Below are 27,546 nucleotides of genomic sequence, written 5' to 3'. Positions count from 1 at the left end.
AGGTGGAGGACATTTGGGATATAAAAATAGGTCTGATCAGCAAAGACTAAGAAACCACAGTCACAGAAACCCGTATGTTCCCCAAAGTTCACAGCAGCATGTTTACAATCACTCGGACATGGCCCAGCCTAAATGGCTAAATGGTTAGAGCAAGGACGTGGCCTGTCCACACATGAACTATTATATCGCCACAAGGAAGGATGACACACAGCCATCCTCACCAAAATGGTCAGAACGGTAGCAAAGTAAGTTAGAACGATGAAGGCAAATACTGGAAATGCCGAAGGCAAATACTGGATATTTACACAGCAGACAAACTGGTAACCCGACAGGTGCCGGTCAACACCCTGAGGGTCTGGGGTTAAGAGGGAGGGGAGAGGAAGGTGCTAGTTGACATAAGAGGTGGTGGTGGGGAGCAAAGCCTGGGGTCACTCACAGACAAAGATAAAGTTATTGGGATGGAAGGATCTAAAAAAATAAGTGATAGCAGCTGTAGCCGGTGTTTTCCCAGCCATTGCTGTTCTACGAGGGCTCTCCCTGAGGGCCGGGTGTGTGCTGGTAGGTTCAGCTGTGCCGTCATGCCATCCACCCTCACACGAGCTCATTCTAGAGAAGGCACGATGGAGACAGCGCTCACAGCCGGCTTAAGGGGGGCACGGGGTTCCAGCGCAGGGGCCCGACCTGAAGCTCGTGTTTGACGGATGTGACACAGACCGGGCTAACCCCAAGGGTGAGGTTATCGTATTTACTCTGAATACTGATCAAACGCTGATTTCTGATCAAATATATTTGACTCAAAGATACCTCCCTTATGTAGTTTTCACAGGATCTAGAAAAAACATACATATATATAAGGGAAACATGAGATAATTTTAATCAGTATTAAAAATGGACTTATTTTTATTGCAAAATGCTAAACTGTTCAGTTGAATATATACACGATTATTACTATATACATCGATGAAACATTACCATTACAAAAAAAGAACAAAAAATAAAGTTCATGTTTGATAAACACCTTACCTTTAGAGAGAAAATTAGTTACGTGCTGATTTTCTTCATTAAATGGATAACACACTCATTAGAGAAAATGTGGAAGTAGAGAAAAGAAGAAAGGCGAAATCACACAGAATCTGTCTTCAGCCCCGGCTGGCTGGGAACTTCTTTCACGTCTTGTTTATTTAATAAGCAGACATTTCTCCACATAGTCACGCAGTTTCATAAGCTATAATTTCCATTCATGATCATACAAATACCCTCTCAACAGTACGTGGTTTTCACAGTGAGCCTTGTGTAGAGGGCTCAGCCTAGCTGCACGTCTCTCAAAAGGAGGTACACACTGGAGCAACCCAAGGCCTTTCTTTTAGGTTATTTCCGAAGCAGCAATGCAGTAACAAATACCCTCATGCTAGAGCTTTCTATGAAGGTCAGATAGGACCTGATGGTACATTCCAGAAAGTGAAATGAGTGGGTACAAGGGGATGAATATTTAAAAAGCACCTGATTCTTATTGCCCAATATCTTTCTAAAAGAATTTAATAATTTTTACTGTCACCAGCAAATACGTATTCAGGACGCCCAGAGAGTATCTTCCTAGAAGGGTGGTCGTAGGAAGCACCCCTCCCCCAAACGCAAAGCTCAACTAAGTCACTGTCTCCCAGGAGCCCAGAGGGTCCTAGAAGACAAATTTTACCCTGGCTCCTGCAGTTCCATGGCCTGGACCGTGCTCTGACCAGCACATGCCCCTGCACCTCTTTCTTTGCGATGCTGAAATCGCCGTGATCCCACAGCATCCCTCACGTTCTCTGCCTGGGCCTCTACCCCACTAGAGAGCGATGCACTCACTTTATCTTGCAACACATCCTTCGAGTTTTTCGTTTCTGCTTCCATATGTTTAATTTATGAGGGCTCTGATGTTCTCAGAATTTCAAATAAATACACTATTTCTTGTTTATGGGTAAAAAACTCATTTTCTTATCTCTTTGAAGCACTGATCACAGCCATTTGATATTTCCTTCTCCTGGCAGAACCCGTTTCTCTCCAAGTTATTTATTTCCTTTTCCCATTCGGTTGTTTGGATTTCAACATCCACGTTGGAAGATCTCCCTGAATGTCTGATCATCCTTGGTCGTCACGACCCTCCTCAGGAGGTGACAGCATGTTGAGTGGGGCGCGCTGACTGTGAGCTACTTTCTGGGGGGATGAGGAACGGCTGCTGTCACGGTCTCTTTCCTGTAAGCTCTTGTTGCCCCTGAAATATTAGACTGTCCAGCCTGGAGGAGGGAGGCCTGGGTACCACTCTGAGCCAGCTGCGGTGGGGAGGGGTCGCTTCAGCCTCTGCATTGTGCAGATCTAGGTAGACTTGCTGTTGTCAGCACAGCACCCCACTGCAGTAGGTGTGGCGCGCACAGACACTCCGTTTTGCCCTCTTTAGGGACCAAGGCTTCATCCTTCTGCATGGGTGGACGAGGGGGGCGGGTGGCCTCCTGGATGTTCAGGGTGGGCCCGCAGATCGGGAGCACCAGGACTCTTGGGAGGTTTTCAGACACCTCACTTTATTTTAGCCTCTTTTAAGCCCTCTCCTTCCATAAACAGCAATTCCAGCACTTGCCGAGCCCTCTCGGGGTTCTTTAGTGCCCATCAGTTCTTGTTTCTCCTCAATGACCATTTGAAATTCCGTCTCTGGGGGCCTAGGTCATCTGCAGCTCCATCTCCCCGAGCCCCCCACTCCATCAGTCTCCTGTAGTCTCCCCAAGATGGTGAACTTGTCATTTTTGAAGCATTCCTTCCTCATGGTCATTTTATGGGGGTGTACGAAGGGAGAGACCATAGGTATGTGCATGTGAGGGTTTAAGCCACCATCTTTAGTCAGAAGTTCAAGAGCTGGTCTTCCCCGGCTCGTCCAAAATTAAGTCAAGATCAGTTGGGTCCAGGACAAGATCTGGGCTGAACAGAGGTGGAGTTCCCACCTCAACGCCTCCCTGGAACCCCGGGATCCTCAATAACACCATGGCTCCTGAAGCTTCCTGCTGACCCCCCCTCTGCAGACTAAAGTGCTTTGCTCACCGAGGGGGACCGAGGGAGGGCGCGGGGCATGAGGGCGCGGTGCTGGGAGAGACGAGCAGAGGCTATGGCCCCAGGAGGCAGCAGAAACCCAGCGCTCATATCCAAGCCCACAGCCAACGAGGGGCTTCTCAAGAGGAGGGAAGCCCCCCAGGCACAGCTGGGACTTCTAAGCGTGAAAGGGAAGATCACAGAATCCTCCTACTTTCAGCCAAGGCCCCTGTGAGCTTTCTAAGCCAAGAGGGTCAGGTGTCCCAGCCTCTCCAGAGACACCAAGGCCAGCCCCCCACCAGGTCTCTACCAGAGGGGCACCCAGAGGGGTCGGGTGCTCAGGGGGTACATTCCCCACCGATGCAGGAGACACAGGAGTGGGCTGGCTGCAGAGAATGCAGAGCAACAGCCAAGCCCCTCAGCTCTCCATTATCCATGCACAGCGATGCAGGTGAGAAACGCCGCCTCTTGCTGAGAGCACTGTCACCCCTGCCCTGTCCCCAGCTCCCCCCCGGCCCCCGCCTCCTACCTGTGGATGATGTGGTGCCGCCGCAGGTAGTCCAGGGCCAGGGCCAGCTCGCAGATGTAGAGCTTCACGGCGCCCTCGGAGAAGCGCACGCTCTGCTGCAGGTGGTAGCGCAGGTCCCCGCCCAGCAGCAGGTCGACCACCATGAACATGTCCTCCTCGTCCTGGAAGGAGTACCTGGGGCACAGAGGGCAGAGGCGTCAGGGTCGGGGCACTCCCACCTCCTCTGGGCCAGTGAGCCCATCCACACAGGAGCAAACAGGCTCCGGGCCACACAGACGTCACCACCTCCCAGGAGATGGGGTGCCGGTCAGAGGTCCCCAGAAAGACATTTCAACCAAAGCAAGACCCCAACATGTTCCCTGTTCTTAATGGATGCTTCCCTTAGATGGAGCAGGAAGACCAAGGTGACTGCATCTTGCAAGGACATGACCCCGGCATGGGGCGGGTAACTGCCCCCCCACCCCCCACGTCTCTCATGATCAGAACAGACACAGTGACTCGGCCCAGAGCACACTCAGCAAGGGGGGGACCCCTGTAGGGGTGGACAGTATGAGCTGCTCCACCCGAGGGGCCGGGACCTGGGCCAGGACTTGCTACTCTGTGTTGAATGGGCGGCGGCTGGCGATGCTCCTCGGACTCAGACAGCCGCCTCGGTCTGGGAGGAGGCGTTCGTGCCCCCAGCTGACAGATGTCTGCAGGACAGGCGGGGCTGCCCCCGAAGGGGTGTCCCTCGCCCAGCAGCTCCTGACACTGATGTTTTTCACAATTTTTATTGCCATTGTGAATATCTTTGAAAAACAATCTTTGAAAATGTGTGAATCTTTGAAAATAAAGACTGCTGGGGGACTACTGGGGGAGAGAGCAGCAGGGCTCTGTACGTTTATCTTGAACCTACACACTCCACAGAAACCTCGGGCATTTCGTCCTTCAATCTTCTGACTCTTACTTCTTTTCTTGTCTTATTCCGGTGTGCGCTGTCTCTAGTGGGAAGCTGACTGTGAAGGGGGGCAGCGGGCGTTTTTATCTTGTCATGTTTCATCATTAAAGAAAGAGTTGGCATAGATGTTTGATGGGTATCATCCGTCCCTTAAAAAAAGCTGTTTTCTACACTGCTGAGAAGCTTGACCAAGAGCAGCTATAGAGGTGCTGGGGTTTTTTTTTAATGTTAAGTTATCTTCACATTTCTAAGCTAAATCCTGCCTGATAGAAAACATGCATAGGCTGTGTATGTGTGTACATATATGTAACATGTCCATATTTTATATATGTGTATATATATTTAAACTGGACTCTGGTTGCTAATATTTCATTAAAGGTTTTTGCATCTACTGCCTCAGGTGGTGCGAGAGCCCACACTTCGCTGCCCCCGTTGTCCTGACCTGGTTTTGGAACCAAGACAGCCTTGGCTCTGGCACCTGCTCCCCTTTTGTCTATGTGCAGGAAGAGCTTAAGAGAGGCAGCAAGTCGCTGGAGAAAGTCTGGCCTCACAGCACCCTCCGCCCCCGTCCTGAAGCACTAGGGATTCTCCCTCCTCGCTCAAGGTCTTCCCAAGGGCTCCTGCTCCCCACCTCCACAAACAGATGCTGTCAGCTGCCAGCATGCATCCTCGCCGCCTCCGGCTGTGCTGGCTGGTCAGGACCCCGTGTGCTTGCAGGGGCCGCTGTGCGGCCCCTGAAAGAACATCTTCCTCCAGGTAGTCTGGGCTGGACGCTGTGACCCACTGGCTCTTCTGGGCCACAGAACCACAGATCCTCCTGCCCCAGATGAGGAAGAGAGGCATTGCAGGGTGAAGCTGCAGGCACTGGGCAGGGCTGAGAGGCCTAAGGGAGGCACTGGCTCCAGTTTGGGCAGCAGAGGCCCTTCCCTGGATGCCACACTGACGTGGGGCAAGACTGTGCTTTCGACTTCAGCTCCTGTGTCCCTGTCACCTGGCCTGGGAGAGTCACCCGACACATCACTCAGACATCTGTTACTCGAAGGACGGCTCAGACGCGCCGTAAGAACCCGGCTCTCAGCCAGCGCTCGCACCCTCAGCCCTTGATTTGTATTCTAATAGCTGTCGGACACTGAAGCATTACATTAATACCCAGTGAGTTCTTCACCCTCAATCCACAGCTCGACTGTCGAAGGGATCTCATTCAATATTCCATCAACTCTGGAGGAACAACATGAATTTTCAGGAGAAACATTTGCAGACCAGAATGCATTCTCAAGCGGAAGCCAAAACACAAAGAGAACAATAAATTCAGCAATAACTCAAGTGGGGGCTTCTTCTGCCTATGGATACGTTTCTTGCCCTGGGGAATGGACTCCGCATTCCTGAAGAGACTCAGGGCTGTGGCCATGGCACAGAGGACGACCTTCTGGTGGGCGCGCACAGTGTGCTCTGCAGCTGCGTGCTGCTGTGCCTCCAGCTTCTCCTTGGACTGAAATTATCATTATGTTCTTATGGTAACGCTGCACATTGTCATGGAAATGACGGCACCCACCATCACCACCCTGCCCTGTCCCTGTCAGGCTGACCTGTGGAGAGGTGCCTGTAGCTGCCTGCTCTCCTGGCAAGGTCAGCGAAGGTCGCGAGCTGGGAAGGTGTGGACTGCAGTCCAGACACGGAAACAGACCAGCGCGAGAAAGCAAATGTCTGCCTGTGCTTTAAGAAATGGGCCTCCCGGTGGCGCAGCGGTTGAGCGCTGGGTTGTGAAGCTGCCCGCAGCCTCTGAGGCGCCGGTTCGATCCCCGGCTGCTCCCCGGCCACCGGAGGAGGGTCCCACGTGGCGCGCAGACCTCTCCTGCCGCCCGCTGCTCCCCTCAGCAGTGTCCTTCGGTCCTTCTGCCTGCTCTGCTCCCCGCTCTGGCTCTGGTGAATTCTCTCACCCTCCCGCGCTTCTGACTGTACCCAGTGCTTGTATGAATAAATAAATAAATAAATAAATAAATAAATAAATAAATAAATAAATCTTTAAAAGAAATGTATTAATTTCCTACTGTGTGCTAAAAGGATTAAAGGGATCTGTGAAGTACCTGCACTGTGACATAATAAAATGAAAAATAAGTAACCCATGGGTCGGGGGAAAGAATGAAAAGGGAATTAAAAAAAGCAGGTGCAGGTGAAAGTGCCCCAATTTGTACACCCCGTCTTTCTTGCTTGCCTGGAACGGGCTGTCACCTGTGCCTCCAGCCTCCCCAACCACCAGAGAGAAGCAAGAAGCAACCAGCTTCGTGGTGCGGGGCCAGAGGGAACAGAAATCAAGTGTTTAGGAAAAACACGCTAACCCCAGGGCTGACACCAGAAGGAAACTGACTCCACTTGCACAAAGGTGGCATTTGCAATGCTGTGGAGAATGACTGACATGGACGAGCTATACACAGAGGAATGAGTTTAGCAGGGACTGCCTGTCTGTCCCTCAAGCTTGAACCACAGCACTCAAAGTGCAGTTCTAGGAAAGCTGGGCTGGGCGGGCAGAAGGGAGGCAGTCTGGAGTCTGGGCTGCCACATCACAGACAAGCTTTCTTCACGGAAAAATAAATTCAAGCCCTCCCTGGTGACCAAGGGTTAAATCTAGCGCTATCACCACTGTGGCCCGAGTTAGATCCCCGGCCAGGCCGCTGACCCACATGGCACAGCAGGCCTCTCCTGTCTCCCCGCTGCTCCCCTCAGCCGTGTATTTCAGCAGATCCGCTTGTTCTGCTCCATACTCCGTCTCTGGTGAATCCTCTCACCCCGTGCCTCTGTCTTACACCCCAGTTCTTCTATGCATAAATAAATACATATTAAAAAAAAAAGATAAATTCAGGGTGGGAGCTCTATCACTTGAAACCTTTCTCCACTGGTCAATAGAAGTCAGTGCCCCGAGTCAATAGGAGCCAGTGCCTGGAGACGGCTCCATGGGACAGTCATTCTGGAAGCCTCAGCAGGCAGGACAAGCCGAGTCCATCTCCCGTCCTTACTGCATGGCACCTGCGGGGCCCAGGACCACATGTCTCCAATCCCGTCTCCCAGGGAGCTGAACGAGCGGAGGCTCGCCCCCATGCCCGCCACCAGCCGCGATCAGACATTCAACATGCAGCAAGAGAGGAGCTAAAGACACCCTCTTAGGCTGCAGAAATCCAATAATGGGATGCTGGGCCTTGCGTCAGCTCATTTTGTGCAAATAAAAAGGAGCTTATCAAACCTGAATTGTGCTCAATGCATGCACGTCCCTAATAACATTCACAATAATAACTTTTTTTTTTTTTAATTTGACTTGAGTCACAGAGTCTCAGCCATTCAATCATGATGGTCTTCATTGTTCTCCACACCAGCTAATTCTGTCCCTAGTCCGTTTCCAGAAAGGCAAATGTCGCTGTTAGTTTCCCTCTGCCTCCTCAGGCTAAGCGACAGCAAGGGGAGACGCCCGAACACCACCTGCGCCCCCAGCCAAGCACATATATAACCAAAAACACCATCGCCAAAAAAGCAGAATGCTCAGCAATACCTGAGTCTACAAAACCAAATATTTAGTATACTACCCTTTGTGCAGAAAGTGGGAGAATATTTATAAAAAGGGGGGAATGACATGTTTCATTCATACACACATAAAACACCCCTGGAGTCACAGTCCCAAGAATGACGGTGGAGAGCTGGGCAGAATCACTGTCATGGGCTGTCAGGAGCAGAAGAGGGACTTGGCCTGTATCCTCTTTTACATCTTTTAAGTTATGAACCACAGGAAGGCACCTATTCAGAAGGAAGCAAAACCGGGAGTGTTCCCTCACTTTCCTTTCGTATTTCTCTTTTCCTTCCACCTGGATCTTCCAGGTCACTGGCTCCATCCTCCATTTGCTCCATTCTGCTCCCACAGCTTCCTACAGACGTCTCTGCCCCCCGCCCCTAACTGATCTTTTCCCATCCTGCAATTCCCCTATTTTCTTACTTACATCTTCAATTTATATTTTCTGTTCATTAATTATATTTCTCACAACAGTCACTCATTTTCCTGAATTTGGTTGTTTCTCCTTGATTAGCTTTCTTTTAATATTTTATATAATTCTTGCATCATTTTTCATTTTTGCACAATGTATGCATTTTCATTTTGGTTATATTCCCCATACAATTGCACCCCCCCCTTATTTTGACCCTAATCCTTCCTCTCCCCGCCAGCAGCACTATTTACAGTAGCTAAGCTATGGAAACAACCCAAATGCCCAAAAATAGATGACTGGATCAAGAAGATGTGACACATGTACACCATGGAATATTACTCAGCAATCAACAAAGGTAAACACATGCAGTTTGCAGCAACATGGATGGAGCTGGAAGGGATCATGCTCAGTGAAATAAGAAAGAAAAAGAAAAATACGGGATGGTCTCACTCATAGCAGGAATTTAGAAAATCTCCTTCATTAGCTTTTCAGACAGCTCTTGTATCACTTTGTCTCGCTTTTCCACATCTTCCATTTCTTTGAATTTCTATCATGGCAAGTTTTGAACTCTCTGACAGGAAGATAAAGTCTTCTGCTTCTTTGTGGTTGGGTTCGGAGAGGTGTTCCCTCCTCATGGTGTCAGGCTCCCTTGAGGTCTCAAGCTGTGTTGTGTTGTGATGTTGTCTGGCCACTTTCTTGAGAGCTGCGCTGCTTTCCCTGTCCAGCAGGCGGCGCTGTGGTTTACATTTGATTTGGGATGTTTGGCCTTTCCTGGCTTCCACAGGCGGAGACCTGATCTTGCAGCTGCTGAATCAGGGGGTGGGGAGGGGCTGCAGACAGCCCTCCTCTCTCGGGTTCCACAGGGGGACTCTGCAGTCTCTGCGCATTTTCTGAGTTAAGTTCATCCATTTATACAGAAAAAAACAATCAAGAGACTTTAAGTGGTGCTTCCACAAACAGGGTGGAGAGAACAGGGGCATCTACAATTGGTCACTAGACAGCAGAGAAGAACAACTTAAAATGAAAACGTGGTATCGCATCACACCATAGAGGATGGCTAAAATAAGAACCGACAACTTGTAAGAGTTGTTGAACATATCAGCAGGTAGAGCACCCTGACTCTTACACACTTTTTACTGGAGTGTGAACTGGTCAAATCAGGAAACGATTTGGTAGAAACTACTCAAGCTGGACATGTGTATTTCCAAGACCCAGCACTTTCACTCCTTGGTTTTTACCCAACAAAAAACGTTCATTTTTGTTTATCAAAATACATTCACAAAAAGTTCATAGAAAGATTATTTGTAAATGTCAACAGTGACAATCCCACTTTATATTCCAAAAGATTAAAAATTCCTTAACAGAAAAATGAGCAAATACATGGTTTATCTATACAATGGCATGATTGCTACACAAACCAAATGGGGAGGTCTCACAGACAGTACAGTAACTGAAAGAATAACTTCACACTTCATTAACAGAAAACTCAGAGAGGAGGGCCTCCCTGGTGACCTAGGGGTTAATTCTCATTGCTATCACCCTATTACTGCTACAGCCTGAGTTCAATCCCCGACCAGGGAGCTGACCCACATATGGCACAGCAGACCTCTCCTGTCTCACCTGCTGCTCCCCTCAGCAGTGTCTTTCAGTCAGTCTGCCTGTTCTGCTCCCAACTCTGTCTCAAGTGAATTCTCTCACCCCCACACACCTCTGGCTTACATCCTGGTCCTTCTACACAATAAATAAATATTTTTTTAAAAATAGGGAATTCAGAAATAAGAAAAATTAACCTTTGACATTAAACATCCCCAAAGCAGTTGCCTTTGAAGAGGGGGAACCACTGGAAGAAGCAAACAGACTCTGGAGTGCTGGTAGCCCAGGTAGAGAGCAAACCGTGCATTCAGATGTGAAAACCAAGGTGGACACCATCTGTGCACTTCTTCACAGCTTATACTTCAGTGACACATTAAAATATCTGCTTCCCCTCATACGTTACTTAAGGTTATTATACGGTCTAGTTTTGTTGCCCATTGTTTGGGTATGAAATGGTTCTCAATATATTTTAATTTGCATTTCTTTGAATAGGAGTGTTAGTTTGCTAGGGCTACCATAGCAAAATTCCAGAGACCAAATTAAACAACAGAAGTTAATCTTCTCAAAATTCTGGAGGCCAGAGGTCTTAGACCAAGGTGTGAGCAGGGCTAGTTCTTCTGAGATATCGCTTTGAAGCATGGACATGGATATCTTCTTCCTCTGTCCCCATATGGGCCTCCCAAGGGGCATGTCTATGGCCAATTTTCCTCTTCTCATGAGGAGACGATCAGATGGGATTAGGCCCCAATGACCTAATTGATTCAATTACTTCTTTGAAGACCGTGTCTCAAAATAGAATCAATTCTGAACTGTCGGGGTGAGGGCTTCAGTACACGAATTCTGAATGCACATAACTCAGTCCATAACCTTGAGTGAAGCTGACTTTTTGGCCATGGGCCATGGGCCTTGTCCTCTGTGCTCTGCTTGTCCTTATTCATTACCCATTTAGTCAAAGGGCTAACTGACCTTTTCTTCATTATTTGCAGAATCTCTTCTATAGTGGAGAAAGCCTCTATGTGTATATGCTCTGACTCTGAACACTGTCCTGTAGGGTGAATTTCCATGTGCTAATTTGAACTTGTTAACTTGTCTAATGCACAGTTCCTCTGATCTCTCTGCTAACAAGAGAGGTAAGCTAAAAACCTCTCACCAAATATCTCACTAGTTATTTTTCCTTGTCATTTCAGCAATTTTGCTTTGTCATTTTTTTCAGTTTTATATCAGAAGCACAAGCTCAGAGATGTGAATTTTTCTTCTTATCATTTTGTAGTTATTCTCATTACCCTGAAAAATGCTTTTTGCTCTGACATCAGTTTTGCCCTGTATTCGTTTCTTGGGTCATTTCTTGGTTTCTTATATCCCATTATGTTCAGTTTTTCACTATCTCCATGTATTTTTTGCTGTGATTATAAATAGGCTAATAAGAATTTTTAAACAGCCAGACTGAGAGTTTGTGTATTCTTTAGTGAGCTCACATGCCTATATCTACTTTGAATTTTGAACGATTCTCTTTTGTATAGTGTTTTCTATCTTTTTTTTTTAACATTTGCCTTTAATTTGACTGAGGGTTTTTTTTTTTTTTTATTTCCCTCATTGGCTATATATCCTATTTATAAACTTTTAGTGCTTATATTTAAATTTCAACCTCCATACCTTACTTAACAAGACACTGAATTAAAAAAAAAATACAGTACTTTTGAGTAGTTTTACTATGATTACCCTTTCCTCTCTATCCTTTACATTGCTACCTAATCTTCTTCTAAACATTGTTTTCAGAATTCCATTTTATCTCTATCATAACCTTGCTCATTTTTGTCACAAAAATATTTCAGAGAACAAAAATATAAGTTTATAAAATATGTACATGGGATTTGTAAAGAATAATTAAATAAACCATGTAGGCATCTTCCAACTTAAAAACCAGGGCTTGATTCTGAGAAGATGAGAGAGTAAACAGCACCAAGAATATCAGTCCTCACCTAGTCAGTGATTGCATTGGTAAAATCAGTCTGATGTAATTATTTTGGAGCTCTGGAATTCCTGGGAGGACCTGGAGGCAAACTATAGCTCTTGTAGGTCAATTTCAGCTCATTGTTCAGCAGCAGCTTCCCTCCCCCAGCCCTCTCCAGGCAGGCAGCTGCAAGAGGGTTCCAGGAGCAGCTTGCACACCACTTGCAGGAGTCAGGGTGGATTAGGGAAATAACCCTGTCCTCCAAATAATGTTGATCTGTGCTCTAATTGCTGCCTCTGGTATCAAGGGTGCAGGCCAAGAGTCAGGTGACCAGTGCTGTTATACCCCCCGCCCCCACTGGTACAACCCCTTTTGCCAGTGACTTCCAGGGAATTAAAGGGTCAGAACCTATTCCCCTTCTTAATTTTTTCTTTTCCTATTTTGGGAACCAGACATTAGAGACCATAACATCTGAAACCACATGTATGGGGGAAATTAGAAAGTCATCATGAATTCACAGGGAAAGGCACAGACTCAGAAAGAAATCGAGGAAGAACTGGAGCTCACACTTGAGGTTGCTCTGTGGTACAGCAACAGCCTACACAATTTTTAAAAAACAGCAAATTCTTAGAAAGGGAAAAAAATCTAATTCCAGAATTACCACATTAGATTCAAATGTCCAGTTTAAAAAAAAAAAAACTACAAGGTTAAATAAGTAGGAAAGTATGTTCCAATCAAAGGGGAAAATATAAACCAACAGAAACTGTCCTTGTAAATAACAGATCTGTTTTTTTTTTTAAAGACTTTAAAGTAATGGCCTTAACGATACTCAAAGAACTAAAGAAAGATGTGAAAATCAAGAAAAGCATTTATGAGCAAAACAGAAATAGCAACAAAGTGATAGAAAACCTAAAAAGAAGCCTGAGAGAAATTCTGGAGCTAAAAGTTACCTTAATTGAAATGAAAAATTCACTAGAGGGACTTAAAAGCCAATTTGAACAAACAGAAGAAAGAGCCAGCAAACTCGATGACAGGACAATGAGGTTATCCTGTCTGAAGAACAGAAAGAAAAAGGACTGAGTTTGGAAAGCAAAGCATAAGGGTCCCCCGGGAAACCATCAAGTGGACCAACACACGTATCGGGGGTCGCAGAGAAGAGAGAGAAGTGGAGAGAGTATCTGAAGCTGTAATAGCTGAAAATCTCCCAGTTTTGGGGAGACACATGCATATAAGCATCCAAGAAGCTCAATGAACTCCACTCGGATGAGCTCAAAAAGCCTCACACTGAGAGACACTACAAAGCAAGAGAAATTACTGGTCCCCAGCAAGGGTCCCTGGATAAGGCCAGGAGATCTCCCACCAGAAACTGTGGAGGCCAGAAGTCAACTGCTGGTAGGTACAAGAGGCTCAGAGGAAAAACAAGTCAACCAAGAACCCTAGATGAGATGAAACAGCCCTCCAAGGGTGAGGGAGAAATTACAGGTAAATAAAAGCTGAGGGAACTTATTACCACTGGACCTAGCCTGCAAGAAATGCTCAAGGAAACCCCACATAGGGAGATGAAAGACACTGAACACCCGACTCGCAGTGACGTGAAGTAAAGACATCAATAAAGGCAAGTGCAAGGGCAATCAGAAGAGCGAGCATTGTAACAGCAGTTGTGACTCCACGTTTTGTTTTCCTACATGATTTAAGAGTTTAATGTGTTTTTTTTTTAAAAAGCAATGATTAGTCTAAAAGCTAGTATCACTATAACTGCACACAATTTCAGAGAGAAATGGTTCTCTAAATATTAGCTTATGTTTTCAGATGCACAGTGTACCTGCTGGCCATCTGTATGTCCTCTGTGGAGAAGTGTTTATTTAATTCTCCTGCACATTTTTAATTGGGTTATTTGTTTTCTTTTTGCTGATCTGTATGAATTCTTTGTTGATTTTGGGTATTAGGCCCTGTTGGGTATATGATGCATAAAAAGTTTCTCTAATTCAGGAACATCTGTTTGTTTTCACACTAGTTTCTTGAGCTGTGCAGGACTTATTTTAACTTGATGTCGTCCCAATTGTTAATTTTTTTTTTGCTGTTGTTTCTCCTGCAGTTGGATTCAGTCCCCAAAGATACCAGTGCAGGTAATATGGAGTGTCTTGTCCATGTTGTCAACTATATATTTTATGGTTTCTGGTCTTACAGCCAAGGCTTTAATTCATTTGAAGTAATTTTTGTGCACGGTGCGAGAGAGTGGTCTGGTTTCATTCTTTTGTATGTGAATGTCCAATTTCCCCAACACCATTTATTGAACAGACTTTCCTTTTTCCATTATGTGTTCTTGACTTCTTTGTCATAAATTAACTGCACATGTTAAGAGTGGGTTTATTTCTGGGCTTTCAATCCTATTCATCGATTTGTGTGTCTATTTTTACTCCAATACCATACTGTTAAAGGCATGGGAACTCAAGGAAAAAAAGATAAAATGTTGTTTAAAATTGCGCTGTGTTCTCATGTTGTTCTCAAGTGAAAAGAGATGCTTGGGGCTTCCACAGCAGCTGACAGACTCTGTGTGTTGGGCGCCAGGGGTGTGGGGGCGCTGAGGCAGGGGTGAAGCATCTGTCCTGTTTAAAAAGCTATAAATCCTTCCAGAAGCACTCCTTTACTTCTTGAATGCCGCCTGCCTCCTCTAGCAGCCATCCTCAGCCTCACCCCACTCCTGACCTGGGCCTCAAACCTATCAATGTGAACTACTCACAGAGTGGGCCTTCTCCAGGGGACCTCCCAGAACTTCTCCAACTCAGCCTTCAAGCCCCCGTCCACCCCCAGTCATCATTCCTCCAGTGCTTGGAAAGCACCTGCTCCACACCAGCCACTGCAGACGCTGACGGGGCGTCACGACGCAGTCACAGAGGCAGCAGCTGAACTAAGACTTGATGGTCCAACATGAGCAGCGAGCAAGGATTTGTGGGGGTTAGAAGGACACTGAAGGGGTGAGCAATCCTGGAGGAGAGTGCACCTCCTCTGAGGAGCCTTCTCATTCTCTCCCCCAGGCTGGGTCAGAGAATGCCCGGCCACGGACTGCAGTAAGGAGACAGCTGCGCGAGAACGGAGCAGTAGCTGTTTTAAATAAAATGGAAACAGCAGACTCTTGATGTGATGACTGGAAAACTATTTACCATAAAATATGAAATGACAAATTGGAACAGAATCAATTTACTCTTTTTATGATAATGAAAGAACATGAAGGCAAGACAGGAGATGAGCAAGCTGAACGACGTCACCGTCAGCGTTGTAAGTTAGTTGCTCGTGTTTATATGTTTCATTTGAATATTGTCTAGACACAGCCGCCCCCTGAGCGAGGGTCAGTTCCATGCGAACAGCAGCCTTGTCAAAGATCAGTTCCCGAGGGAAACGCCATGGAGTTTCTCAAAACATTAAAAGTAGACCCAGCATTGACCACTCCTGGGGTGGGGGGGTCTCTCTGAAAAATTCAAAACCACTCATTGGCAGGAATCCATGCTCTCCCGCGTTCACTGCAGCGCTCTGTACGGTAGACCAACTATAGGGGGAAAGAATAAACTTTCCAAAAGTAATGTTTACGGAATTAATAACCGTGGAATGTTCTAGCTGCCAGGAGCGCAGAATGAATGGGACAGAAAGGCCCCTCCCGAAGCTACTGATCAGGGGATGTGTCTCTGCGGAGGAAGGCCTTGGGCTGAGTATCGCGGGGCCAGGGGAGAGCGTCACAGGCAGGCAGGTCGCCAGCGCGTGCTCAGAGGGAAATGAGCGAGCATGCAGCGGTGCAGGCCTGCAGGCCGAGGGGCTGTGGCAGGCGGGCATGGAGGGGGAGGCGGGCCAGGTGAGCTGCTTTATAGCCAGGGCGCCAGGTGGGAGCAGCATGGCCAACGGCCCAGAGCAACACCAAGCTGAAACCCTCTTTACGTCTTTCTCTCTAGAAGACCGGCCAGCGGCAGAGCTGGCCCACCCTTCCCTGCAGCTGGCTGCCGTCCAGCCCCCGGGCACTGGCGGTCAAGCACCCCGGCCAACCGCTGTCCAGCCTCTGACCGAGGCCACCGCCTCCCCGCAGCACGCCCCAGGTACAAGCGGGGTCACAGAGCCCACGGCATCCTACTCCCTCCCCGTCCAGGGCAGCAGCAGGCGCGGCCACGGCTGCTCCGGGAGGGTGGGGCTCGGGGAGGAGCGAGAGTCCAAAGGTTCTCTCCCCACCAGCAGGAGCAGGGCGAACAGTCTCCTCAGCGCGGGAGGCCGTTCACAGTCCACGGCAGAGCTGGCTGTGGTTTCCGGCCCCACACTCGCGTGTCACGGGCTCGCCCTGCACGCGCCGGGGCCTGGTGAGGCGTCGAGGGAACGCGTGGCCAGAGCACGTGAAAACACCGATGATTCCCCTCGTGGCGAGGTCCTCTCCGGGTGACCTTGGACAAATCCTTTGCTTCCCTTCCTGCCATCGGAGGGCGCTTGCCTCTCCCGCACTCTCCCGGGGTGCGGCGAGTCGCTGCCTGTGATACAGGAGCCCTGCCCTGCCCTGCCCTGGCCTGAGCTGGGCACACACAGCCTCCCGTGGGGGAGGACGAGGTCTCCGGTGGCCGGGGATCGAACCGATGCTGCAGAGGCTGCGGGCAGCTTCGCAGCCCAGCGCTCAACCGCTGCGCCACCGGGGAGGCCCGGGACAGGTGAATTTTATGCCCTACCTGAGAAAGGCAGGGAAAATGGAGCTTGGGAAGAAATCAAGGCTGTGGACTATATTAAAGCCTCCTTTTTTCTATTTTTAAAATGTAAAGACTGACTGAAATTCAAGCATCTATCGGCGGCATGGCTCATCCCAAGGCGGCCATGACAGATCCTGGAAAACTCTTCCCATTCTCTATGCACTGCTGGCCGGGAATCTTTCAGACCTTCCTCACTCACTGTGCCAACCAGGCAAGCAACACACGTTTCAGAGTGGAGCTCTCCACGCCACCTGCTTTCATGCTTCAGGAACCATCTCCTGGGTCCCATTGAGCCCCACGGGCCCCAAGGAGTTTGGGTGTTTGTGATGGGGAACCCCCTGCTTGGCCTGCTCTGCACTAAAAAAATATATTTAAAAGTATATAACCAAGATCAGGCCAAAGACGCTGGAGGTCGGGAGGGAATCCCCAGCAGAGCTGCTGTGGAGCTGACCAAGCATTCTTAGGTTCTTCCTCTCTTTTCTCTTTGCAAAGTCAGTAACTATAATCCCAGTGCATGAACAGAACCTTGACCTCAGAGAGGTCGAGGGAGAGAGGTCGCTGAAGATCACAAAGACGGAGAAAAGAGACTCACCTCCAGATCGCCATTCCTAGAGCCACGCCAGGAGAGGCTGTTATAGAGGTAAGACACCGAATTCATAAGAGACCAAATCGTGTAGACTCAGGCCCCTGCCAGTTCTCACTTTCACTTTGCGATCCTTGGCAATTGCAACAGAGTTCCTTATCTAATTTCTTCACCTTTTCTGAGAGTTCACACCACCTCTCCATTGAGTCCCATCTGCGAATTTAATTAACCAGCTGCTGTCCTTGTCTTCCAGACCATTAATTAAGATCTTCTTTGAAACCAGACCTCTCACCCTTTCACTCTGTCATCCCCTGAAGAAGTGCGTGCACTTCTGATGACAGCTGTTTCTTTTAACTCCACATTATATGCTCAGTTTGCAAAGAGTTTTATGACTGTACTATCTCCAAAAGTTAATTTCTCAGGGGCAGATGGTAACAACTCTGGATACGATTGTCAAAATCCAAATGCAAGAAATAAACTCCAAATGTTGTTGATGCTTTTCTTAAGTAATTAGTATTAGTAGAGAAGGTATTAGTAAAATTCACTGTAGCATCCTTGGTTTAAATCCTAAACCCACTTACTGCATCTGTATTATGAGGAGACGATGCATGAATCAGCAGGCTTAAAATCCACCTGCTCCAGGCCTCCCCTGGTGGCGCAGCGGTTGAGCGCTGGGCTGCGAAGCTTCCCGCAGCCTCTGCAGTGCCAGTTAGATCCCCGGCCGCCGGCGAGGGTCCCACATGGTGTGCAGACCTCTCCTGCCGCCCGCTGCTCCCCTCAGCAGTGTACTTTGGTCCTTCTGCCTGCTCTGCTCCCCGCTCTGGCTCTGGTGAATTCTCTCACCCTCCTGTGCTTCTGACTGTACCCAGTGCTTGTATAAATAAATAAATAAATCTTTAAAAATATAATAAAATAAAATCCACCTGTCCCTTTCATTCAGGAATCCACAATCTATAAAGTAACCCTGAAGAACTAAGTCACAGTAGGGGAAAGTGTTTATGTATGAAGATGTTTCATCATTTTATATGTTACCAAATACGGAACTCAATCTTATTAGTTAACAGTAGGAGAACGAGCTAGTAGTACGTAACGCTGACATTAACCTTAACTTCATGCAATTACAGAGAGGATATAACAGCAAGGGATATAACATCAAGTGGACAATAGAACAAAAATACAAAATCTACAATAATTACCTTCTATAAGAAAGGCTCTGTATGAGCAAAACAATGCAAACAGCCAACTGTGCAAAGGTTTACGAGAATGTCTAATTTTAAGTTCATATGGATGCAACAAATAATCAGACCACCCTAACCCGAAGCAGTCTAGACGCATCTCGTGTCGTGACATGGTTCAGGATGTCTGCGCAGAAGGTGACTGCGCCCGGCTGGGGCGGAAAGGGGACCGCAGACAGGAAGCCAAGGAGACGGAGGGTCTCGGGCATTTGGGGAACTCAAATATGAGGCTGGAGCACCGGGCGTGAGATGAGTTAAAGAGACAAGGCGGGAGAGGGGACCAGGCCCCGAGGCAGCAGGGTTAGGCTACGAGGGCCACGAGGAGCCAATCAAAACGGGCCTCTGGGGAGCGGCGCCGGCAGGCGTGTCTGAGGAAGGTCTCTCCTGGCTCCTGAGCGTTTGTGGCCAAAGGCACAGAAACCTCGGGTATTTGTTCCCATCAGCCAGGAGACACCTCCCACGCGGGCCATGGGGCTGCTCACCAGCCAGAGGCAGCCAGGAGACCCTCTCCCAGCCCTGCTCCCTGCGGCCACGCTGACCTGCAGACAGCTGCCCCCCGGGCCGGCTCGGCTTTCCGATGCGTGCCTGGCCTGCCACCTGGTTTCCGGAAGGAGTGCTTGGCTTGACACACCTGGCAGGTGTGGGCACATGTGGTTTCGCCGGCTGGGTCAGCAGTCTCCGGCGAGAAGTCAATTGAGCAACAGGAAGCGAGTCGGGGGCAGAGTTGCTGCGGGTGAGCACCCCCACTCCAATGACAGGCACCCCAATTCTAAAGCTAGCGTGAGCCCAGCTCCACTCGAGGTCGCGAGCAAGCGCATTCACGAAGGTGAGAGCCGGGAACCCGGTGGGATTTGGAGGCAAGAGGCGAGGGGGGATGGAGCCAAAAGCCTCATAAAGCAGATTTAGCCCAAATGGGTGGGGGGAGGAGCAGGGTGTTGGTTCCAGATAAGTGGAAGAAAGGCGAAGTGAGAGTTTTATGACACAGGGAGCCTCAAGGGGTGCAAGATCTGAGGCGCTCTCACCCACACACCTCCTGGGAGCACCTTGCCGCCAGCTCTGGAAGATGGTGGGAAAGTCACTATAAGAAATAAAAACTACAAGTCTGCAGCAGGCGCAGCAGGAAAGCTGAGCGCACACGGCCCAGCTCGGAGGAATCCAACATAAAAACTCTGTGTCTTTAACAAGCGGAAGCTCTGAGAACCCAGCGCAACAAGGCGAAGGTGCCTCCAGCACAGAGGAGGTGTGGGAGGGGCTGGGACGCCTCGCCTGGACACTGGACACAGGGGAGCCTGGCGGCAGGGGGTGGCACCCCGGGGACCTGCAGGCACGATGCTCACTCACCTTCGCTTCCTTAGGATTCAGAGGAACAGAGACACCATCAGATGTGCCCAAGCAAACCTCAGAGCCGGTGACCCACCCCCTGCCCTGCCTGAGTGCAGAGCGCCTTTGCAACACAACGCAAACCCAGGCTTCTCCAGAGAATTCCATTTCTGTGGCTTGGTGGCTTTGGCAATTTCCAGTTGAAGGCTTTATCGCAGTCATGGCAGATGCCTGTGCAGTTCTAAGGAACAATGTGGAGCGATCCCTGCTCGCCCTCCCTCAGTGTTCCCCTAATGGTAACATTTTGCAAAACTGTAGAAACAAGACGACAACTTGATAGTGCTGTGGACATAAGCCACCCATTTTATTCAGACCCCCCCCACCCTGCTTTCCCTGTACTCACATGTGTGTGTGTTTAGCCCTGTGCAGTTTTAACAGGCGAGGCTCCTGCATCCACCATGACAGTGAAGTTACCGGAGAGTTCCACCGTCCCTGGCACTACCTTTTTCTGGCTACGCTCATGCCTCCCTCTTACCACCATCCCCAGACCCCCAACCTTGGTAACCATTAATCTACTCTCCATTTCTAAACATTCATGCTTCCAGGATATTCTATAAATAGGGTCATAGAGAATGCAGCCATTTGAGATTGGCATTTTTCATTCACCAGAGATTTACCCACACTGTCACAACTTGGAAAAATAAGGGTAAAACCGTAGATCAAGGAAACAATGAACCCCCCAGAAACAGAACCACAAATGGGCTCAATTCTCTGGCAAAGATAACAGTCTGTTCCTTTTCCTTGCTGAGTAGTATTCCACAACACAAATGCATGGCACTGGATTTTACTATTTATTTGTTGAAGCACGATGGGCTGTTTCTGCCCCTTGACTGTTAGCAACAAAGCTGTTTTTGAACAGATCTTGTGCATACAGAAGCTTTTGTTTCTCCAGGAGAAATGCTGGGGAGAACACGTGTTGAGTCGTGGTTCTTGCTTGCTTAGCTTTATAAGGAATTAAAGCAGCACGCAAGTGTCTAACAGAGCACCCGACAGATCGTTTCACATGCCACCAGCACGGAATAAATGACCCAGTTTCTCACATTCCCACCAAGGGCATTGTCACCTTTTTAAATTCTCGCTGTTCTGACAGATGTAGAGGGAGAGCTCACTGATTTAAATTTGCATTTCCCTCATGGCCAGCGATGCTGCATGGCCTTCCTGTGCTTGTTTCTTGCCTGTACATTCTCTTCACTGATACAACTTCTCGTGTCTCACGCTTGATTTCTATTTTCTGTTTGTTTTTTAAACAGTAAAAACATCTATTCTAGATCCTTGTTCTTTCTTAAATGTGTGATTTGCAAATATTTCCTCCTACTTTGTAGTTGGTCTTTTCATCCTCTTCATAAAAACTTTCACGTAACGAAAGTTTTAATTTCAATGAAGTCCATTTTATAAATTTTTTGATGAAGCTTTTGATGCCAAGAAACTCTTCACCAAGCCTTAGATCTTGGAGATTTTGTCCTTCATTTTTTTTCCTCTAATGTTAACAAGCTGAGGCAGAAATTATAAAGGAGGATGCAAGATTATTTGGGGTGTGAGGAACTGGAACTCAGAAGACAAGCACTCAGGGAGTAATTGGGCTTATTATCAGGGAGATGCAAATGAAAACCACAAAGAGATAGCACCTCAGTCCTGTGAGAATGGCCCAGATAGGAAAAGCTGGGACAAGTCTTGGTGAGGATATAAAGAAAAACGGGGCCTCCCTGGTGGTGCAAGGGGTTAAGACACAACCTAGGAAGCTATTGCCAGCCACTGCAGCATGAGTTCAATCCCCGGCCAGGGAGCTACCCACATGGCACGGCAGACCTCTCCTGTCTCCCCGCTGCTCCCCTCAGCAGTGCATTTCAGTCAGTCTGCCTGTTCTGTTCCCCACTCTGTCTCTGGTGAATCCTTTCACCCTCCCGCACCTCTGGCTTGTACCCCAGTTCTTGTGTGCATAAATAAATAAATCTTTAAAAAAAATAAAGAAAAAGGAACACCTGCCCACTGTAGGTGGCATGTAGACTGGCCTATGGAAAATAGATGGTGCTCCCTCTACGTAGTAAAGATAGACCCACCACGTATGATCCAGCAATTCCACTCCTAGGTATCTACCCAAAGAACACAGAGACACTAATTCGAAGAGATAGCTGCATCCTCTGTTGCGTGCAGCACTAGTTACAACAGCCCAGATAAGGAAACAAGCTAATCGGCTACCCCACGGAGGCTAAAGGAGGTGAGATATATACACACAAGGGGACACCAGTCAGTTACTGAAAAAAGATGAACGCTTGTCATTTGCAAGAACAGGAATGAGAATGGAGGGGACTGTGCTAAGCGAAATAAGTCAGAAGGAGAAAGACAAAGACTGGATGATTTCACTCATGTGGGCTCCAGAGGAAACAAAACAACATAATACCAAGGAACACGCAGAAGGAAAGCAAAGCAAACTCAAGAAATACGGCTGCAGAATTAAGGTTTCTACAAGGAGAGGCAGGAGGGGGTCTGACAACAAAGGGGGAGGGGACCCAGAAGTCTGGGGGAGGGAGGGAGGGCTTCGATGTTGGGGATGGGGTGGTAACATGCGTCTGAGGAGGTTTGAACCTACTCCCCTAAATCACACGTGGTATTGAGAATCAATGTTCCCTCAATGAAGAAAGAGTAACTGAACTGTGTTTTGAAATGTCTGGCAAGCAGGATTTTTTTTTTAAAGAGAGAGAAGCTTACATAAGAACTATGATTGGTGTTTGCAAGCAAAAAACAAAACAAAACAAAACAAAACTATTCTTGCCCACAGAGGGTGGGTTGCTAAGTTACACTGTCAGGAGAGTCCCGGGGTTCACTGCCTGGCAAGAAAGTGTGCCCTTCGGGAAGGCCGTGGCCACTGCGGTGGCACGTCGGCTCAGCCTGGGGCGATGTGCACGACTTTCACCTCCTGAAAGGCCTCCCAGCCCCGCAGAGGGTCCTGACATGATAAGCTCCCTGAGATTGTCTGTTTCACCACACACCCCACAGCCCTCCATTCCCCATTCAACTCCGTGGTCCCTTGGAGTGAATGTCCCGTGAGGCGTGCGGTCTCCGTGGAGGTTCCGTCTTGCCCGTGGACCGATGGCCCCAGCACGGTTGGTCGAAAAGGCTCTTCCGTCCACGGAGATGGCTGTGACCTTTATCAAAAACCAGCTGAGGATATTTGTGGTTCCATTTCTGGAGATTTCATTCTGTTGCCTTGATGTCTATTTCTGCCTCCGTGAGTACCGCTCTTTCTCGATGTAGCCACAGAGTAGCCTTCCTCTCAGCTAGGGTGAGAAGAGCTCCCTTCTTTGTCAGAATTGTTTTAGCTAATGTGAGTCTTGCGCCTTTCCAGGCAACTTTCAGAGTAGGCTTGAGGATGCCAACAGATAAACTTGCTGGGATGATGTCAGGGATTGCTTTAAACCCACGGATCAGTTTGGGGAGAACTGACTGACTTGTTACGTGGCGTTTGCCAGGGCTGGGAGGTGGCATTTCTCTCCAGCTATTTCGGTGCTCTTGATTTCTCTCATCAGCATTTGTGATTTTCAACACGCTGAGCCCGGACCGCGGTGTGTGTGTGCACAGTGTATCACTGTCTCTGGAGTGACTATAAAGGACGCCGCCTCCAGAAGTTTGGTTTCTGCGCTCTCGTTGCTGGAATATAGACATGAAATTGGCTTTTGTGTGTTGGCTGTGGGTCCTGAGACCTCACTGAGCTTCCTTATTAGTTCTAGGAGCTCTTCTGGCCAATTCATCAAGGCTTCTACATGACAGTCATTGTGGGACCTGCAAACAGAACAGTTTTATTTCTCCCTTTCTAACACCTATACATTTTTCTCCTCTCTTGCCTTATAGTCCAGTACTATATAGAACAAAAATGATAAGAGTAGATAGTCTTATTTTGCTCCCAAACACAGAGGAAAAGCAGCCCATCTTTTGCCCAAAATTTGATGTTAGTTATTGGTTTTCACAGATGATCTTTGTCAAATTGAGCCGTTCCCCACTATTCCTAACTTGGCAGCGTTTGTTAGGAAGAGTGTGAGATTTCATCAGATGCCTTTCTGCATCGGTAGATAGCATCGCTAGTTTTGAGATCACTGATGCGGCAGCTACATTGCTACCTCTCCTACCTGAGATGCATTCCAGTTGGCAATGGTATGTGATTCTTTTTATACATTGTTGGATTCAATTCGCTAAAATTTTGCTGAAGACTTTTGAGTCTATATTCGAGAGATACTGGCTTTTGCCACTGTTTTTGTATGGTTTGGGTATCAGGCTGATAACACTGGCTTCACAGATGAGTTGGTGAGTTTTCTATCTGCATCATGTCCAGGAAGAGATTTATAAAGTTGGTGTTAATTCTTCTTTAGTGTTTGGACGATTTCTCTAGTCAAACTCTGAGCATGGGGATTTCTTTTGCAATAGCTTTTAAATTACAAATTCAACTTCTTTAATGGTTGTAGAACTTAGTTACCTATTTCAAATCAGTTGAGTTTTGATAGTTTGTGGTTTTCAAGAAACACTTCCATTTCTTCTAAAATTTATGAGTGTAAAGCTGATTAAATTGCTCCTTGTGCTCTTATGAACTGCGAGGTCTGTGGGAACAGCCTTTGTTTCATTCCCAATGTTCTTGATCTGTCTTCTCTCTTCCGATCTTTATGAGGCTTGCTAGAGGTTTTCCAATGTCATTGATTATTTTGAAACTTTGCTTTATTGATTTTTTTCTACTCTTTCCTATTTTCAATATCATTTCCTATTTCAATTCTCTAGTCTTTCTATTGTTAACTCTATTATTTCCTTCTTATGTTTAAAGCTTAGTCTTTTGAGGGAGAAACACAGCTTATTAATTCAAGATTTTGCCCGCTTCCAATGCAATTAGTTAACACTATATATTTACCTCTAACACTGCTTTAATTGCTCTTCACATATTTTGATATGCTGCATTTTTATTTCCACTTATTTAAATGTGCTCAATTTTTTTTCCATTGAGATCTAATTGATCCACAGATTTAATTAGCTAGAATACTGTTGTTTATTTCCAAGTGGTTGAGATTTTCCTTTTGTCTTTGTTACTGATTTATGATTGGGACTCAGTACAGTTAGATTGTACTTTGAATGATTATAATTTTTTATGTTTGTTGAGATTTGTTTTGTCACCCTGGATGTGGCTTATCTTGATGAATTTTCTTGAGTGCTTGAGGAAAAAAGTATATTCTGCTATTTTAGGATGGTGGTGCCAATTAGATTATTTTGGTTAATTGCATTATTCTGACCATATGACTGTCTTGGTTTTCTAACTGAGGAACTATATCAAGAAGGATATGTTGAAATCTCCAACTACAATTATGGATTTGTCTGTTTCCACTTTTCCCACCAGTTTTTGTTTCATGTATTTTAAAGCTCTGCTGTTTGGTGCATATACATTTAAGCTTATTGTGTATTCCTACTGGGTTTACCCTTGACATGAACAATTTTCCTAGCTCTGAAGTCTGTCAAATGTTAATGTAGCCATTCCAGCTTTTTTAAAAAAAATTAATGTTTGTGTGGTATAACTTTTCCCACTGCTTTACTTTTAACCAATCTGTGCTGTATTTGAAGTGAATTTCACGCAAAGAGAATATAATTGGTTTTTCTTTTTTTTAATTTAAATTTTATTTTTCTATTCCCCATACAATTACAACCCCCTTATTTTAACCCCAACCCCTCCTTTCCCCGCCCCCCATCCCCCATAGAGTATCTCTTGTTCATAGTTATTTGCTGATTTTGATATTTTCTTTCTTACAGTTATTCTTTTTCCTGGTCCCTTATTTAAGTATAATTGGTTTTTCTTATCCACACCATCACTCTCTCCTTCTGGAATGGTGCATTTTGACTATAATTAGGGGAATTGCATTTTTATTATTTTTATTGTTTTTTTTTGTTTGTTTCCTGTTTTTTTTATTTTTGTTTCTATTCTCTTGCTTACTTATGGATTATTTAAATGTTTTTAAAAATTTTATCTGGACTGATAAAGATTCCATCTTGATTTATGGATTCTGTAAATGCATTTATTTGTATGGATTCTTAGGGTGCTCTGGGCATTACAATATATGTATGTAACTTTTCACAGTGTATATCATAACTTTATCACTCCGGGGAAGGGTGGGGTCCTCATTCTTTCATTTAGATCCTTTTACCTTCCCCATTTTAACTGTTCTACTGTCTTGAACATCAGATGGTGTTGTAACTTCGACTTCAGTCACCAAGTTGGACTTCTAAAACCCCCAAGGAAAAGGATAATATACTACATAGGCCTGCCTTTATTTCCACTCTTTCCATTACTACTTCTTTGCTGGTCTTCAAAGATTCATTTATCATTTCCTTTATAATTGGAGGATTTTATAAGTTCATCCTTAAGAATGTAACTGTTAACTTAGCAATTCTTTTGCTTTCCTTCATCTGAGAATGTCCTTATTTCACTTATGTTCCGGGAGGATAGCTTCAATGGATATAAAATTCACGGTTGATAGTTCTTTCAGCCTTTGAAAAATCATGAGCCACTTCCTTCCAATTTCCAAGGTTACAAAGGAGAAATACGCTGACATTCTAGTTGCTGCTCCCCACGATAATGCATTGTCTTCTCTCATCTTTTTTGAGATGGTTTGTCTCTAGCTTTCAGAAGTTTAATAGTGATGTGTCTTGGCGTGAATTTCCCTGAGTTGAATTCATTTGGGAGTTCTCTTAGCTTCTGGGGCATATGTTTAGGTTTCTTGCCAAATTTTGGGAAAATTTAGTCATTATTTCTTCAATTAGTCTTTCAGACTGACTCACTTACTCTCTTCCTTCTGTAACTCTGGTAACACATATGTCCCCAAGGCACTGTTGATTTTATTTTTTAGTGTATTATCTCTCTGCTGTTCACTTCAGGTGAATTGTATTGATTTGCCCTCAAGACCACTGTCTCTATTCTCTTTAATCTACTTCATGATCCAGTCCATCCAGTGACTTTGTAATTTGTGTTACTGTATTCTGCACTTCTTTAAATTTTTTTAGCTCTTTTAAAACTTCTTTTTTTAGCTCAGGTTTTACAGTTCATCTTTCACTTGTTTAGGAGAATCTGTAATTGACTGTTGAAGCATTTATTGTGAAAGCTATGTTGGAATCTTACCAGATGATGCCAGCCTTTGATTCACATCGCTGCTGGTGACACTGGGCTGTCTTCCTTAAGATGTAATCCACCTGGCTCTTCTGGGTGATTTTCTACTATATCCTGGACATGTTTTCTATCATTTTAAAATTTTTTAAATATTATTTCTATTATTTTAGACTCCGGGTCCCATTAAAGCTTTTCTTCTGGAAGTCACCTTGTTCATAGGCTTAATTGTGGTTCTTGGCCTATGACTCTTGAGAGTCATATTAGATAATGAGACTTATCTAATGCACATATTTTTTTCCAGAAGGTGCATCATGGCCTTCTCGTGATCAGGAAAATAACCAGCCCTTCTAGCCTGGAATGTGGAGGGCACTTAAAGCAGAACAACAAAAGCATAAAAATGTGAAAAGGAGACTTAGTTACAGTGTGCGAGCTGACACAGGATAGCACTGCTCACCCTGAGCTGGACACACACATCAGGTGA

General features: G+C 46.5%; 1 protein-coding gene across 2 annotated transcripts in view; it reads right to left on the bottom strand.

Moving 5' to 3' along the window:
- Positions 1-27,546, bottom strand: part of STK32B (serine/threonine kinase 32B) — a gene marked incomplete at its 5' end in the record, with an annotated part of 156,031 nt that overhangs the window by 50,426 nt on the left and 78,059 nt on the right. For both annotated transcript variants that reach the window (XM_084233442.1, XM_084233443.1), the window contains one exon: positions 3,584-3,757. In XM_084233442.1, coding sequence (XP_084089568.1) covers positions 3,584-3,757 — 174 coding nt within the window. The remainder of the gene's footprint in view (positions 1-3,583; positions 3,758-27,546) is intronic.

The sequence above is a fragment of the Talpa europaea genome (genome assembly GCF_964194135.1).
Source record: "Talpa europaea genome assembly, chromosome: 5".
NCBI classification, from domain to species: Eukaryota; Metazoa; Chordata; class Mammalia; order Eulipotyphla; family Talpidae; genus Talpa; species Talpa europaea.
Note: the sequence above shows the minus strand (reverse complement) of the source record. Positions and strands in the feature narration are given on the sequence as shown.